Below are 12,573 nucleotides of genomic sequence, written 5' to 3'. Positions count from 1 at the left end.
GCCGCTGCCTTCGGCTCAGGTCATGATCTCAGGGTCCTGGGATCGAGTCCCTCATCGGGCTCTCTGCTCGGCAGGGAGCCTGCTTCCCTCTCTCTCTCTCTGCCTGCCTCTCTATCTACTTGTGATCTCTCTCTATCAAATAAATAAATAAAATCTTTAAAAAAAATCATAGGACCTTATTATTTAAAGGGCAATCATTTCCCTCATTCGCATTTAGAATTCAGAATGAAATTATTTTATATTTCCAAGAAAGTTCCTTCCAGGAGACGGATAACTGGGTCCTTAACAATCTGGACTCCTTGTCTCCAAAGTCAGTCCTCTCACCTGTCATTCTGCCACATGATAGTAATGTCCTCAGGTACCGCACGCAGAAGCAAAAAAAGAATGGGTAAATGTTTGGGAAATCAGGTAAAATACTTCCTTCACCAAACTGTTAAGCGCCGTCGTGGAGGGCAGGCATGGTGCCTGAGCTTTGGAAACTGTCCCAGCTGTCACCAAACATTTCTTTGAAGGTCAGAGACTAGTCTATCCCAGGGAGTTATTGGAGGGCTGGAGAGAGGCAGGTTTCCTTCCATTGGAGACTCCCTGGGGTTCATTGCTTTGCCAAGTTCTCTGTCCCTATTCCTTTGCGCTGCTGAGGACTTGAGGGAAATCACTGTTGGGCATCGTAACAGATCCGTGGTTTCCAGCTGCAGCGGGATTCTTGATGTTCCTTGATAACATTTACTTTCCTGACCTGATGTGCCTGTAACTGCTTGCACCCTTGCCTCCCCTCCTGCATCCTGCGGAGAAGGGGTAGGTTTTCTGTCCCAGCCTGACTTCTCTACCTGAATCTGCTCCTCCCTTCGTTGAAACCTGTCTGCTTTAGGCCTCCCCTCTCTGGTGTGCAGGGTTCTCACTCTCCAGCAGTTTCTTCTTAGTTTACTATTGTTTGAGAGTCTACAAAAACAAAATAACAAAATCCCTCTTCTGCCCTCCCTCTCCCTTCTCCAGTCCCATCCTTGTTGCGCCATCCCTCGCCGGCACCTCGCAGGTGTACCCCTCTGTCATTCCTCAGCTACCTGTGCTCTGACTTCGGTCCCATCCTCCCTCAGTTCCCTGATGACCTTCAGACCACCCAGTCTAGTGGCTTCTTTGCTGTCCTCCTCTGGATGTAACAACCCTGTTGACCACTCTCCTCTCCAAGGTGCTCTCTTGTCCTCTACTTTTGGGACGTTCTCTTTCCCTTTAGTCTCTCTCACCACTCCTAGGTTTTGTGATTGGGTCTTTGTCCCTTGGCCCTGCCCAGCCTCTCCATCTTGCTAGCCTGGGCTCTGCACCGCCTTGCTCAGGTCCGAAACTCCTGGCCAATGGAGTCCATCCTCGTGCCCAGAAGCACCCCCACTTAGCGCCTTGGCTCCGGTTCTTCTGTGGGCCCCACATGCCCTTCCTCTGGGCTTCCACGCCTATTCTGTGCCCAGCTGAGGGGCCAGCCCTTGACATGCCTCTCTCCTGGGGGCGTAATTCCGCAGCACTACCCTCCCCCATCCCTGCTGAGATACTCTTTGCAAATGGATCTTTTTTTCAGCTCCCTTCTGATGGCATCCTGATAGTGCGTGGGCAGGTGTGCGTGGGCAGGTGTGCGCGCCGTGTGTGCGTGCGTGTGTGCGTGTGTGTCTAGCTAGAATGAAATGGTGTGGTCTCTGCCAGGTCTCCTCCATCTTCCCATCCCCAGCAGAGCCCCTGGTATGTGTGTGGTGCTCATTCAGTGCTGGCTAAGCACGAGGGTGCTTTTAATGCAGTCTGATGGGGATTCGGCTTAGGATGGAGGCCTTCTGCCTGCAGGGACTCTGCCCACTCTGCAGGGAGTAGAGCTGTTTACCCAGATAATTTGGGCGCACACACTGTCTTACAGAGTTTTTCAAATTACTTAGATGACGGGGCAGTCTAGGGGTAATGATATCAACCTTTGCATCTAATCTGTTTGCTTTGCATTGGTGTCATGGCTCCTGAGTCCTCCACCCCTTTATTAAAGGGAGAGGCTGACCACCTGCTCTAAATTGCTCCAAACCACCGTAGCCTTTAGACCTGGAGGCTGCTGAGGAACATGGCAGGGGTAGGAGGGGAGAAGGAGGGGAGAAACTGACTGAGGAATCAGTTACGTGGAGATGGCTTATGGCATGGAGCGATGGTTACCTTTCTAAGTCTCTGTAAGATCTGGGCTGTGAGCCGGCTGGTCCTTCCTTAAAATTGCCATGAAGGGCTTGGTATAGACTAGCGCTTGTCGAATGTGAATGTGACTATAGATCCCTACAGGATTTTGCTTTTCTTCTCTTTCCCTCCCCTCCCCCAGTACACTTAACATGCAGTGTTGTATTAGTTGCAGGTGTACAGTATAGCAGTCAGCAGTTCTGTGCATTACTCCGTGCTCATCGTCGTAAGTGCACGCGTAATCCCCTTCGCCTCTTTCCCCCATGCCGCCCCACCTCCCCTCTGGTAACTGACTGTTCTCTATAGTGAAGTCTACTTCTTGGTTTGTCTTTTTTTCTGTGTTCATATGTTTGGTTTCTTAAATTCCACATATGAATGAAATCATATGGCATTTGTCTTTCTCTGACTTATTTCACCTGGCGTAATACCCTCTAGGTCCATCCATGTTGTTGCAAATGGCAAGAGCTCATTCATTTGTATAGCTGAGTAATATTCCATGGTACACCTGTGCCGCATCTTTATCCATTCATCTGTCGGCAGACCCTTGGGCTGCTTCTCTATCTTGGCTGTTGTAAATCATGCTGCAGTAGACATAGGGGTGCATGGATCTTTCTGAATAACAGTTTTTGTATTCTTTGCGTAAACACCCAGTAGTACTATTACCGGACCCTGTGGTAATTCTATATTTCTAAGTTTTTGAGCAGCCTCCATAGTCTTTTCTACCGTGGCTCTACCAGTGTGCATTCCGACTAACAGGATACGAGGGCTCCTTTTTCACCACATCCTCACCAACACGTGCTGATTCTTCTGTCTTCGATTGTAGCCATTCTGACAGGGGTGAGCTGATACCTCAGTGTAGTTTGGGTCTGCATTTCCCTGACGACGAGTGATGTTGAACATCTTTTCATGTGTCTGTTGGTCATCTGGATGTCATCTTCATGTCTTCTGTCCATTTGTAATTGGATTTTTTGGTGTCGAGTTGTATAAGTTCTTTATGTATTTTGGATGCTAACCCCTTATGGGCTGTGTCATGTGCACATATCTGCTCCCATTCGGTAGGTTGTCCGTGTTTTTGTTTCGTTGGTTGTTTCCTTCATTGTGCAGAAGCTTTTTATTTTGATTTAGTCCCAATAGTTTATTTTTGCTTTTGTTTCCTTCGCCTCAGGAGACATACTGCAGGATCTCTTTAAATGCAGATTTGGGTTCATTAGGTCTGGTGGGACCTCAGATCCCCATTTCTAAGGAGCTGCTGGGTTGGTAGGTCCTGCAAGTCCATAGACCTCGCTCAGAGTAGCAAGAATCTAGACCAGGTACAGTTCACCCGGGGTGAATGGAATCCGCGTTTCCTGGGGGGACAGTTCCTCAGCTGCCTTGTAGAGTAAAAACATACACTCGGTGGTGGTTTTATTTCTAGGTGAGTAGCCTCTAGTGAGCTAAGAAAAAGTTGCTTTCCCGACTTTAGGGTATAGGAACAGGTCCAACATTCTCCTCACTCAAAAGCGATCCGGCACCCTATTGTCACTGAACAAATAACTCCCACAGTCGGTGGCGTAAAAGAGCCACTTCCTTTTGCTTGTGCTTTTGTAAGACATGGTGGGGTGTTCTTGCTTGGGGTCTCTCCCATGGCTACACTCAGCTGTTGCCTGGGACTGTGGTCATCCGAAGCCCCAGGTGGCCTGGGGGTCCCAGACGGTGCCCTTGTCCGGCTGGCAGAGGGTGCTGGTGGTCCACAGGGAGCTCTGCCGGGGTGGACGCCGCAGCGCCTGCCCGTGGCCCCTCGGCGTGGTGCGTGGGCTTCGGGGAGTGCGGGGCTGCCTGCGAGGGTGTGTGTCCTAGCGGGGAGGCATTCGGAGAGTCAGCAATCCTGACAGAAGCCTCAGGGCCTCTGGGGCCCCAGCCGTGGACGTGCGCCGGTGTCATTGCTACGGCCGCCTTTCCGGGGGACGGGGATGGCGCCCATCCTCTATCCACCCCGCTTCCTGTCTTCAGACTGAACAGTCAGGTGGTGTCCTACCTGCCCCCGGCACACAGGCAGAGACCACCTGTGACCCTTCCTCCCACAGGCCCCTTGGTCTGCTCTGCTGCTGGCTCGCTGGGGGAGAGCCACGGCAGAGAAGGCCATGGCATTCATTGTGAGAGGAAGATGCTCAGAAATGGCCTCGGTGTCCACACCGGGCTCTTGCACTCTGATTCAGATCTATTTTGAAAGTCACCAGTCACTTTAAATGAAGCTAGAGCTATCGAGGGTACGGATTGAACTTTGCAGCGCTCTGCTTTGCTTGTCTGAGCTAAACGTCAAACGCTCCGGCAAAGCTGGATGGAAGGATGGTGCGCAAGTGAGGACGGGCCTCGTCCTCCTGCTGCTGTGGCCCTACTACCTTCGAAAGGTTCCTTCATTATCGTGTGCTTGGCTGCTGCTTAAAATAGCTCCATAACCAAACACTGCAATTCGGAAAAGCATGATAAAAAAGGTTCTCTGATCATGCTCATTACTGAATATTTTTAGCAGAGCACTAATTAGGATTTGGAGGAAGCTGGGTGCCTCATTATGTCAGCAGAGGGCTTGGCTTCTTTCACAGACCTCCCTCCCCACCAAAGCAAGCCTGTTCCCACCCCCAACTTCCCGTTACTCAGCCAGGGAGCCCTCACTCTGTGGCTCACAGAAAGGGGGAGCTCATGTCACCAGGGCCTAAGTGACTTGCTAAAATCTGCTAGTGGTCGGAGGATCTTCCAAATGGTTCACCAGGCAGCAGGGGATGGGAGAAGGATCTGCCTACTGAAAGATGGGACACGGTGCTCACTGGAAAGGTCCCTGCTGCTCCCACCAAGGTGAGGATGTTGTCTCAGTTTGGGACCATTCAGCTTGGGACCCCCCAGCCCCCAGGGCCCCCTGCACAGCTGAGTCGGTTGGGGGCTGTTCAGCTACAGATGTTGGGGTGGTCACACCCTCTGCCTTCCCTTTGGTTTTCTGTGTTCGAGTCTGTATTCTCAAAAGGTGGGAGGCGAAGTTTTTATTTTTTTAAAGATTTTATTTATTTATTTGACAGACAGATCACAAGTAGGCAGAGAGGCAGGCAGAGAGAGAGGAGGAAGCAGGCTCCCCGGTGAGCAGAGAGCCCGATATGGGGCTCGATCCCAGAACTCTGGGACCATGACCTGAGCCGAAGGCAAAGGCTTTAACCCGCTGAGCCACCCAGGTGCCCCGGGAGGCGAAGTTTTTGACCTAGCTGTAAACCCCAACTCCATGCTCTGAGCCCCAGAGTATTAGAAAGCGAGTGCTTTGTCTCCCATAGCAGGAGTAGCGGCCTGCTGCGGCTACCACGCATGTGCAGCTCACACCCGCGGTGTATTCCGTGGGCCGCCCTAAGCAGGGGCCAGAAGGCTGACAAGGTCACGGGGAACAAGAGAAACAGAACTGGCTTTGGAGAGGCCCTTAGAGATCAGTAGTCCTCTAGTCAGTCGGGCAGCATATTTTCTCCCAGCGCCTGCTTGCGGCCTGGCGCTCAGAATCTCGGAGGATAAGACAGGAGCAGTCCCTTCCCTCATGTAGCTTATTGTCAAGTGGGGAAGGCAGTTGCTGAAGAAGATGTTCTATAAAGACCTTGGAATATTTGAAGGAAAAGAGCTGTGGAGCATGAGAAGGAATAAAAGCCAGAAGAGCCAGCCCAGGGGTTCAGAGATTTCTTCGAGGAAGTGACGCTGAAGGTGAAGCCCAGTGGCTGACTGGGAGTTAGCCAGGTGGAGAGGATGTTGGTGGCAGAGTGAGGGGAGGGGCCCGCCCTGTCAGGATGCTCAAGTCCAGGGTGGGGGGCTCAGGCAGGCTTAGCTTGCTGCCCACCTCTGGAGAATCCAAGGACAATGGGACCGCTTACAGTGTTGGAGCCCAGGGCAGTGAGCTTGGGGGGTGGGTCTTCGATGAGACTCGTGAGAGCGTGCTGGGAAGGGGTCAAGCAAGCTGCTGCAGAGCCAAGGTACAGATTTGGGTCTGAATACTGAGGACCGTAGAAAGCCAGAGAAAGATGTTGGGCAGCCCTCTGATTTCTATTTTGAAAGACTGCTCTGTGGCTCTTGCTATGTATAGAAAGGGTTGAGGGAACAAAAATCAGTATCACCGGAGACTGGTTTTGAGGCTCTTGATATAATCCTTGAGCCAGATGGTGTTAGGTGGCTTTAGACGGAGGATGGAGAAAAGTGGGTGAATCGGGGAGCCTCTTAGGGAGTAGACTGGTGAGTGGAAGGAGAGTGATTGGACATGGGGAGTGAGGGAGAGGGAGGTGGCTCAGATGAGCCCAAGGTCGTCTTGTCTGGTCACCTCTTTTCTCAGTTTTGGACACTGAGGTTAAGAAACTTGACTTCTGAGGCATGAGTCTTGCCCAAGTCTCCTGAGAACCCAGTGCCCTTGTCCCTAGGCCCTGTCCATCATCCCTGAGTGGCCATAATCATACTGGGTTATTTATAAATACCTCAACTGCCAACATGTCATTTCAGTTGACGACAGAAGTGTAAGCAACAACCACATTCTTGCCTTGATAACACTAGCGACCTCTTTATAGCCCTGTATCGGTGCACCCAAATTCAGCCTTGAGGACGGTAAGGAGGGTCTGTTAGAACTTGGCATCCTTTGAGCTTATTTTTACTCAGTCCCAAGTGTTCTAGACAACAGGGGCCTGAGTGGTGAAACCATCATCCAGAGTAGTCTATTGTGAGGGAGATAAAATCATCCAGCATCCTAAGGACGTCTTCAAATCAGAGATGACTAAATAGTGCTTTGGGTCTTTTCCTCAACCGAATGTGCTGCAGACTTCCTTAGGGAAGCAGGGGACTTGCTTGTCACGCTTGTGACTCTCTAGTCACTTACTCGTTTAATTTGCATTTATCGAGCACCTTCCATGTACCAGAAAAGGGCACTGAGCAGGGGGCCGGCCATCGAGCTATGATCTCTACTTTGAAAATGTTCCCTTTTGACAAGGAGACAGGTATTTAAAGTGTGTTTGTTAATGGAAGACATGTTTGTATCCTGGAGGTTGTGGCTTCTGCTTGGTGCTGTCAGGAGAGACTTGGCAGAGACGACACCTCGAAGCTGGGCCCTGCCGGAGGAGGAGGAAGGCTGCAGCTGGTGTAGGCAGGGAGGGGGGACCTGGGGCAGAGAAGCAGGACGTGGCACGAATGAATGCCAGGAGCGCCCAGGGCCCAGGGCCAGGGCCAGGGTGCCGGGCCGGCCGGAAGTGCACGGAGCTGAGCCCGGACCAGCCAGCTGGTGCCATGTGCAAAAGCCTCACTCACGCACCCAGGAGCCGCCGCTCTGTCCTGGAAACGAGTGTTTACGGAAAATGAGGCAACAGAGACCATCTCACTCTTGTTCTCTTCATTCTTGGAACAGGAATGTTTGTTCCAACTCAGAGAACGGAAGGCATCTCAACGTCAGACATCATCACCAGAATCGTCCGCGACTACGATGTTTATGCCCGACGCAACCTGCAGAGAGGGTACACAGCCAAGGAGCTCAATGTCAGCTTCATAAATGTAAGTGTGCCGCCCCCCGCCCCCGTGTCCTCCGACGGAGACCACACACCAGCACTGCCGCCATTTGCTGAGTGCTTGTATCCCTCACAGCGTTTCTGTTTTTAATTCCAGCACCACAGTGTTCTTGATCTTGTATATTTATTGTCCCAATTCAGTTCACATAACGGTGCAGTGATGCATTCTCCCCATTTAAAAAAAATTTTTTTAAGATTTTATTTATTTATTTGACAGAGAAAGAGATCACAAGTAGGCAGAGAGGCAGGTGGGGTTGGGGGGGGGGAGCAGGCCCCCCTATGAGCAGAAAGCCCGATGCAGGGCTCGATCCCAGGACCCTGAGATCATGACCTGAGTTGAAGGCTGAGGCTTAACCCACTGAGCCACCCAGGTGCCCCTGTATTCTCCCCATTTTACAGATGGAGAAAACAGTGTCCAAAGGGCTAACTTAAGTCAATCAAAGCCCATAGTAGTGAGCTCCAAGTTTTATAAAGGGACTGTCTCCCTTCTCCTCCTCCAACCTCTCGCTTTGAGAGTTCTCAGACTTAACTGCACGGGGTCTGGGAGATCTGCCCTCGTGAAAGGCAAGCATTGTCTTCTGCTCAAAGGGGAGGAAGGAAGGCAGAGGCAATGAAAAGCTAAACTCAGAGAAAATGAGTTTTAAATTTTCATTTTATTAAGGCCTTACAGATGCTCATTAGAAACCTTAACAGCCATTTTTTTTTTTATTGTCCAGAGAAATTACAGCTGCTTAAATAAAGCCTAAAGTCCTTGGCTTCCTTTTGTATTTGTGCTGTATTGTTCCCACAGAGCTGCTGTTAGTTTAATAATAGAGCAACTGTTAAAACAATCTTTAAAACAAGCAAAACAGGCTGTTACAAAGCTAAGAGGGCAGTCCAGTTGCTAGAGGTGATGTTAGTGCGCCTGGACAACTGTATTTGCCTGGACTCGGAAGAGGGGACAAAGTTGATTAAAACAGAAACCCTTCATCCATACGGAATTTCAACACTCCCCCCCTCCCTCCCCCGCCAACAGACTTTTTTAAGGGTGATTTTTCTGCCAAACTGGGTGATTATGAGCACATACAGCCCTCACTATCCGGCCGCTTACACACCTGGATGGTTGGTGCCTTCTAGGTGGGGCGTGGTTGGTTAACTGTCCACCGGTGGTTATTCTTTGTCCTCAAGAGGCAGGGAGCTTGGGAGTCTAGGCTCTGTGGCTTCACACAAGTTGGGCAACAAAACAGAAAATGTTGGGTTCAAGTGGCACCAGAACAAGTGGCTGAAAAGAATCCCATCAAAGTGATTATTTAGTATCTTATAGAAAATAAAGCCCCAGTTATTTCAATAAATTAAACCGTCTGTTCTTTTAAATTGAATCCAGTCAGCCATTCAAGCATGTGAAACCGTTTCCAAAAGTTATTGCTCGTTCTCTTCTACCGGCCTTTAGCTAAGCCACTTAGCTCAGGAACCATGTAGTGAGCGCGGACGGCTCGCGGCCTCTCTGCGATGAGGCTGGCTGCAGCTGAGAGAGAGAATCGAATGTCAGATGGGCACGTCGATGAAGCACAGAACCTCAGAGGAGGCAGGAACCTGCCAGCGGCCATTGCCTAGTCCAGGTGCCTCCACTTAGACACGAGTAACGCTGTGCTCAGAGGGGACCTGGCCGAGGTCCCTCCAGCAGATCAGAGGGGGCGGCGGCAGCGCTTCCTGCTGCATGGCTGCTGGCCCCTCCAGCCTGTGCTTGCCCCCCCCCCCACTCACACCAGCGCCGCACGTTACATGCAGCTCTCGCCCCACCAAGGCCGCAGTCAAGTTTGGAAGGGCTGAGTCAGGGAATCCTGACCCAGTTTTGCAATATTTCAGGTGTCTCAAAAAATTTTGAGATAGGAACTTGAGTCCCATGTAGTGAAGAAAAAAACCTTCCTACCCTGTGAGGAGAGAATAGATCATGACTTCATGGAGGGGAAGGCCGTTCATCCCGTGTTATTTCCGTGCTTTGCTAGCACACTCCTCAGGTGACACAATGAGAGGCTTACTTACGCTGCTTCATCGTAATCAAAGAGCCAATGCACACTGTGTTTTTACTTTTAAATGCTAGGCTTTGTGCCAAGCCCACGTGCGTGATCTGACCTAATAGTTACAGGAACTTGATGGGATAGGGATGATAATTATCCCCATTTGACCGAGGAAGAAACAGGTTTAGAGGTGGCCTGTGTGACTTGCCCAACATATAGGGCCTTCTGGGCACACCGAAAGAGCATTGCTGCATAGCGGCTATAAGAAGGACAAAATCTCAGTCCAGAGAAGCTGTCAGGATGAAAGCTGTCTTCATCACCAAGGAAATAGATGCAGTTCAATTAGCTTAAAGGAAAATTTCATTACAATGAAAATTATAGTGTCACACACGGCTTTTACGGCTTAACCAGTGGCCGATTTCAACCAGTACTGGTTTTAACAATGTCCCAGTAAAACAGAGAACACGGGCAGCCTCCAAGTGACCATTCTATGGACAACTCATACTTTTGTCTAAATCCCAGGAGAATTGGGGGGGGGGTTGCCCAACAGCTACCTGTAATAAACAGCAAATATGTATTTTCCTTATATAAGTGACTTCAACTCTGATGTTTACAAGAAAAAGAATGTTAAAATCACTTGTATTTCACTTTACATATCCAAGTAGACTAATGACAAATGACTTTTCTTATAAGAGATGTGCCTTCCCGTCAATCTAGCCCTTGGAAATAGCAACATCCTGACTCTTCAGGTTAAGAACACACACAAGTCGAAATAAAATGACCATTAGTGTGAATGGCTGGTCTCTCTCATGCCCTCTGGGATAAATCTCTTTTTCCTCTTTTCATTTTTGACCAGGAAAAGAAGTACCGCTTCCAGAACCAAGTAGACAAGATGAAGGAAAAGGTCAAGAATGTAGAGGAAAGATCAAAGGAATTCGTCAACAGAGTGGAAGAAAAGAGTCATGATCTAATTCAGAAGTGGGAAGAGAAGTCAAGGGAATTCATTGGCAACTTCCTAGAGTTGTTTGGGCCTGACGGCGCATGGGTATGTAATTACTTCACTTGGCCCCGCAGTGACGGGCATTTTTGGTTTATCTTCATCTTCATGGATCTACTCAAGGGTGTCCCTTATGTCAGTCCAATATGCATATCTGCTCGAGTAGCTTCAAGTGTGTGTCATTTATTTAGTTTTGGCTTTATCCCTCAATATGGCACCCACTAGCACCCAAAGCCAGTTCTGGTCTCTGTTTCTATTTCTTGTTCAGACCTTGAAGCCATTTGGTAATTGTTGAAGGTCTGTTACTACAGAGGATGGTTCTGTAGCTCACTGTAGTCTTTCAGCTGGACATGAGGCAAATCTCGGGGATGAGAGTCAAGTGGGTCAGTGGTGTCATGGCATTTGTGTTTTGAGATAAAGCTAATGGGCTCTTGGATCCACGAAGGGAGAAGGGGGCAAAAGAAAACCAGCTGTGTTGGTCAGCTTTTTTTTTTTTTTTTTTGTCAGGAAACTACTTCTTCCATTGCATGTGAGAGAGAGAAGAGGCATGATTTTGCCCTGCATCTATGCCTGTCATGCCCTGAATTTCCTTTTCCATGGCATATATGTGTTGGGATAAAGTATGCAAGTCTTAGGGGACTGAGACCATGATCCAAATCTTAGAGAAAGTACAGAGGGTCTCATTTAAATTCTACAAACAATTCTGAGTGGAAGCTATCGAAAGAGAAAATTCTGGAAACCACCTTGTACTCCACTGGTATTTCTATTGTGCATGTACTTAAAGAGTAAAGAACCAGTACTGTCAGCAGCATTGAGGGTCTATGAAAGAGATCTTTTAAAGCTAGCCTTCCTTTTTAAAACCAAATGAAATGAGTCCATTTGATTTCCTTGTTTTTAAGTAGCCTAGACTTCCTCTTATGACATGAGAAGTCTCTAACAAAATCCACTTTGGCTTAATTATTTTATTGATGGGTTGTCACTGCTGCCTCTGCTCATTTGAGCTGGTTCATTACAGGATTATCTAAAAGTAAAACACTCAATTAGTAATAGAAAAAGAACAATGTTTGAGAAGTTGGAAGAGATGCTTTGCTTCAAGTCTAGTGGCCTCTAAATGATTATAGAGGTGGGTGTTATAGACCAATCAGGTCCTATTGCCTGAGTCTGAGAGGTGTAGAGGGTTTGCAAGGGGCTGCTCGAGCTTTCAATGACTTCTAGAAAGAGCTTGCGATACTGGAGGAGCCAAGTGCTGGGTTCCTTTTCACTCCCCATGGGCCTGTTCAAGTTCTTGGCTCACATCAGTTTAATTCATGGGCCATTTAGTCATGTGCTTATATATACACGGTGCTAGGAAGAACATGCAGACAAGGTACAGAACCTAGTCTCTGGGATTCCAGGACATCTATAACGAAGTATAGAATTTCCCGTTAGTTTAAGGTATACTTTAATAGTTCACATTTTCACAACCGATGTTCAGGGGATGGACAAACAGCTAGTGGTTTTTTTAAATGGAACCATGTGGGTATTCACTTCCTTATAGGGATTCAGAAATGTGTCTCTGCGGAGAAATATGTCACTGGTATTGTAACTAAAGAGGATGGATGTTTTCTCCACTTGGAGCAAGCATAGGCAGGGAAGGAATAGAATTTCATAGTAACATTATAGATTTTAGTTGTTTCAGGATCCCAGTGAAGGTGAAATAGTAGCTGGAATTGTTCTAGAGGAGTCTGGTGACAGCTAGCTGCAGTGATTTTTAAGAAATGAAACCCAGCTTCGAGTCTGGAGGTTTTTCTTTTTAAAACTTGCTATTAGTGTCAAAACTGTTATTAACATTAATTTACCATATCAGCCAGAC

At 48.7% G+C, this 12,573-nt stretch overlaps 1 protein-coding gene across 4 annotated transcripts in view; it reads left to right on the top strand.

The window, feature by feature from the left end:
* Positions 1-12,573, top strand: part of PCYT1B (phosphate cytidylyltransferase 1B, choline) — a 124,704-nt gene that overhangs the window by 84,954 nt on the left and 27,177 nt on the right. For all 4 annotated transcript variants that reach the window (XM_045995711.1, XM_045995710.1, XM_045995712.1 and 1 more), the window contains exons 6-7: positions 7,571-7,713; positions 10,581-10,769. In XM_045995711.1, the coding sequence (XP_045851667.1) occupies positions 7,571-7,713; positions 10,581-10,769 (332 nt within the window). The remainder of the gene's footprint in view (positions 1-7,570; positions 7,714-10,580; positions 10,770-12,573) is intronic.

This window comes from Meles meles, chromosome X (genome assembly GCF_922984935.1).
Source record: "Meles meles chromosome X, mMelMel3.1 paternal haplotype, whole genome shotgun sequence".
NCBI classification, from domain to species: Eukaryota; Metazoa; Chordata; class Mammalia; order Carnivora; family Mustelidae; genus Meles; species Meles meles.
This window is presented reverse-complemented; position numbering and strand designations above follow the sequence as displayed.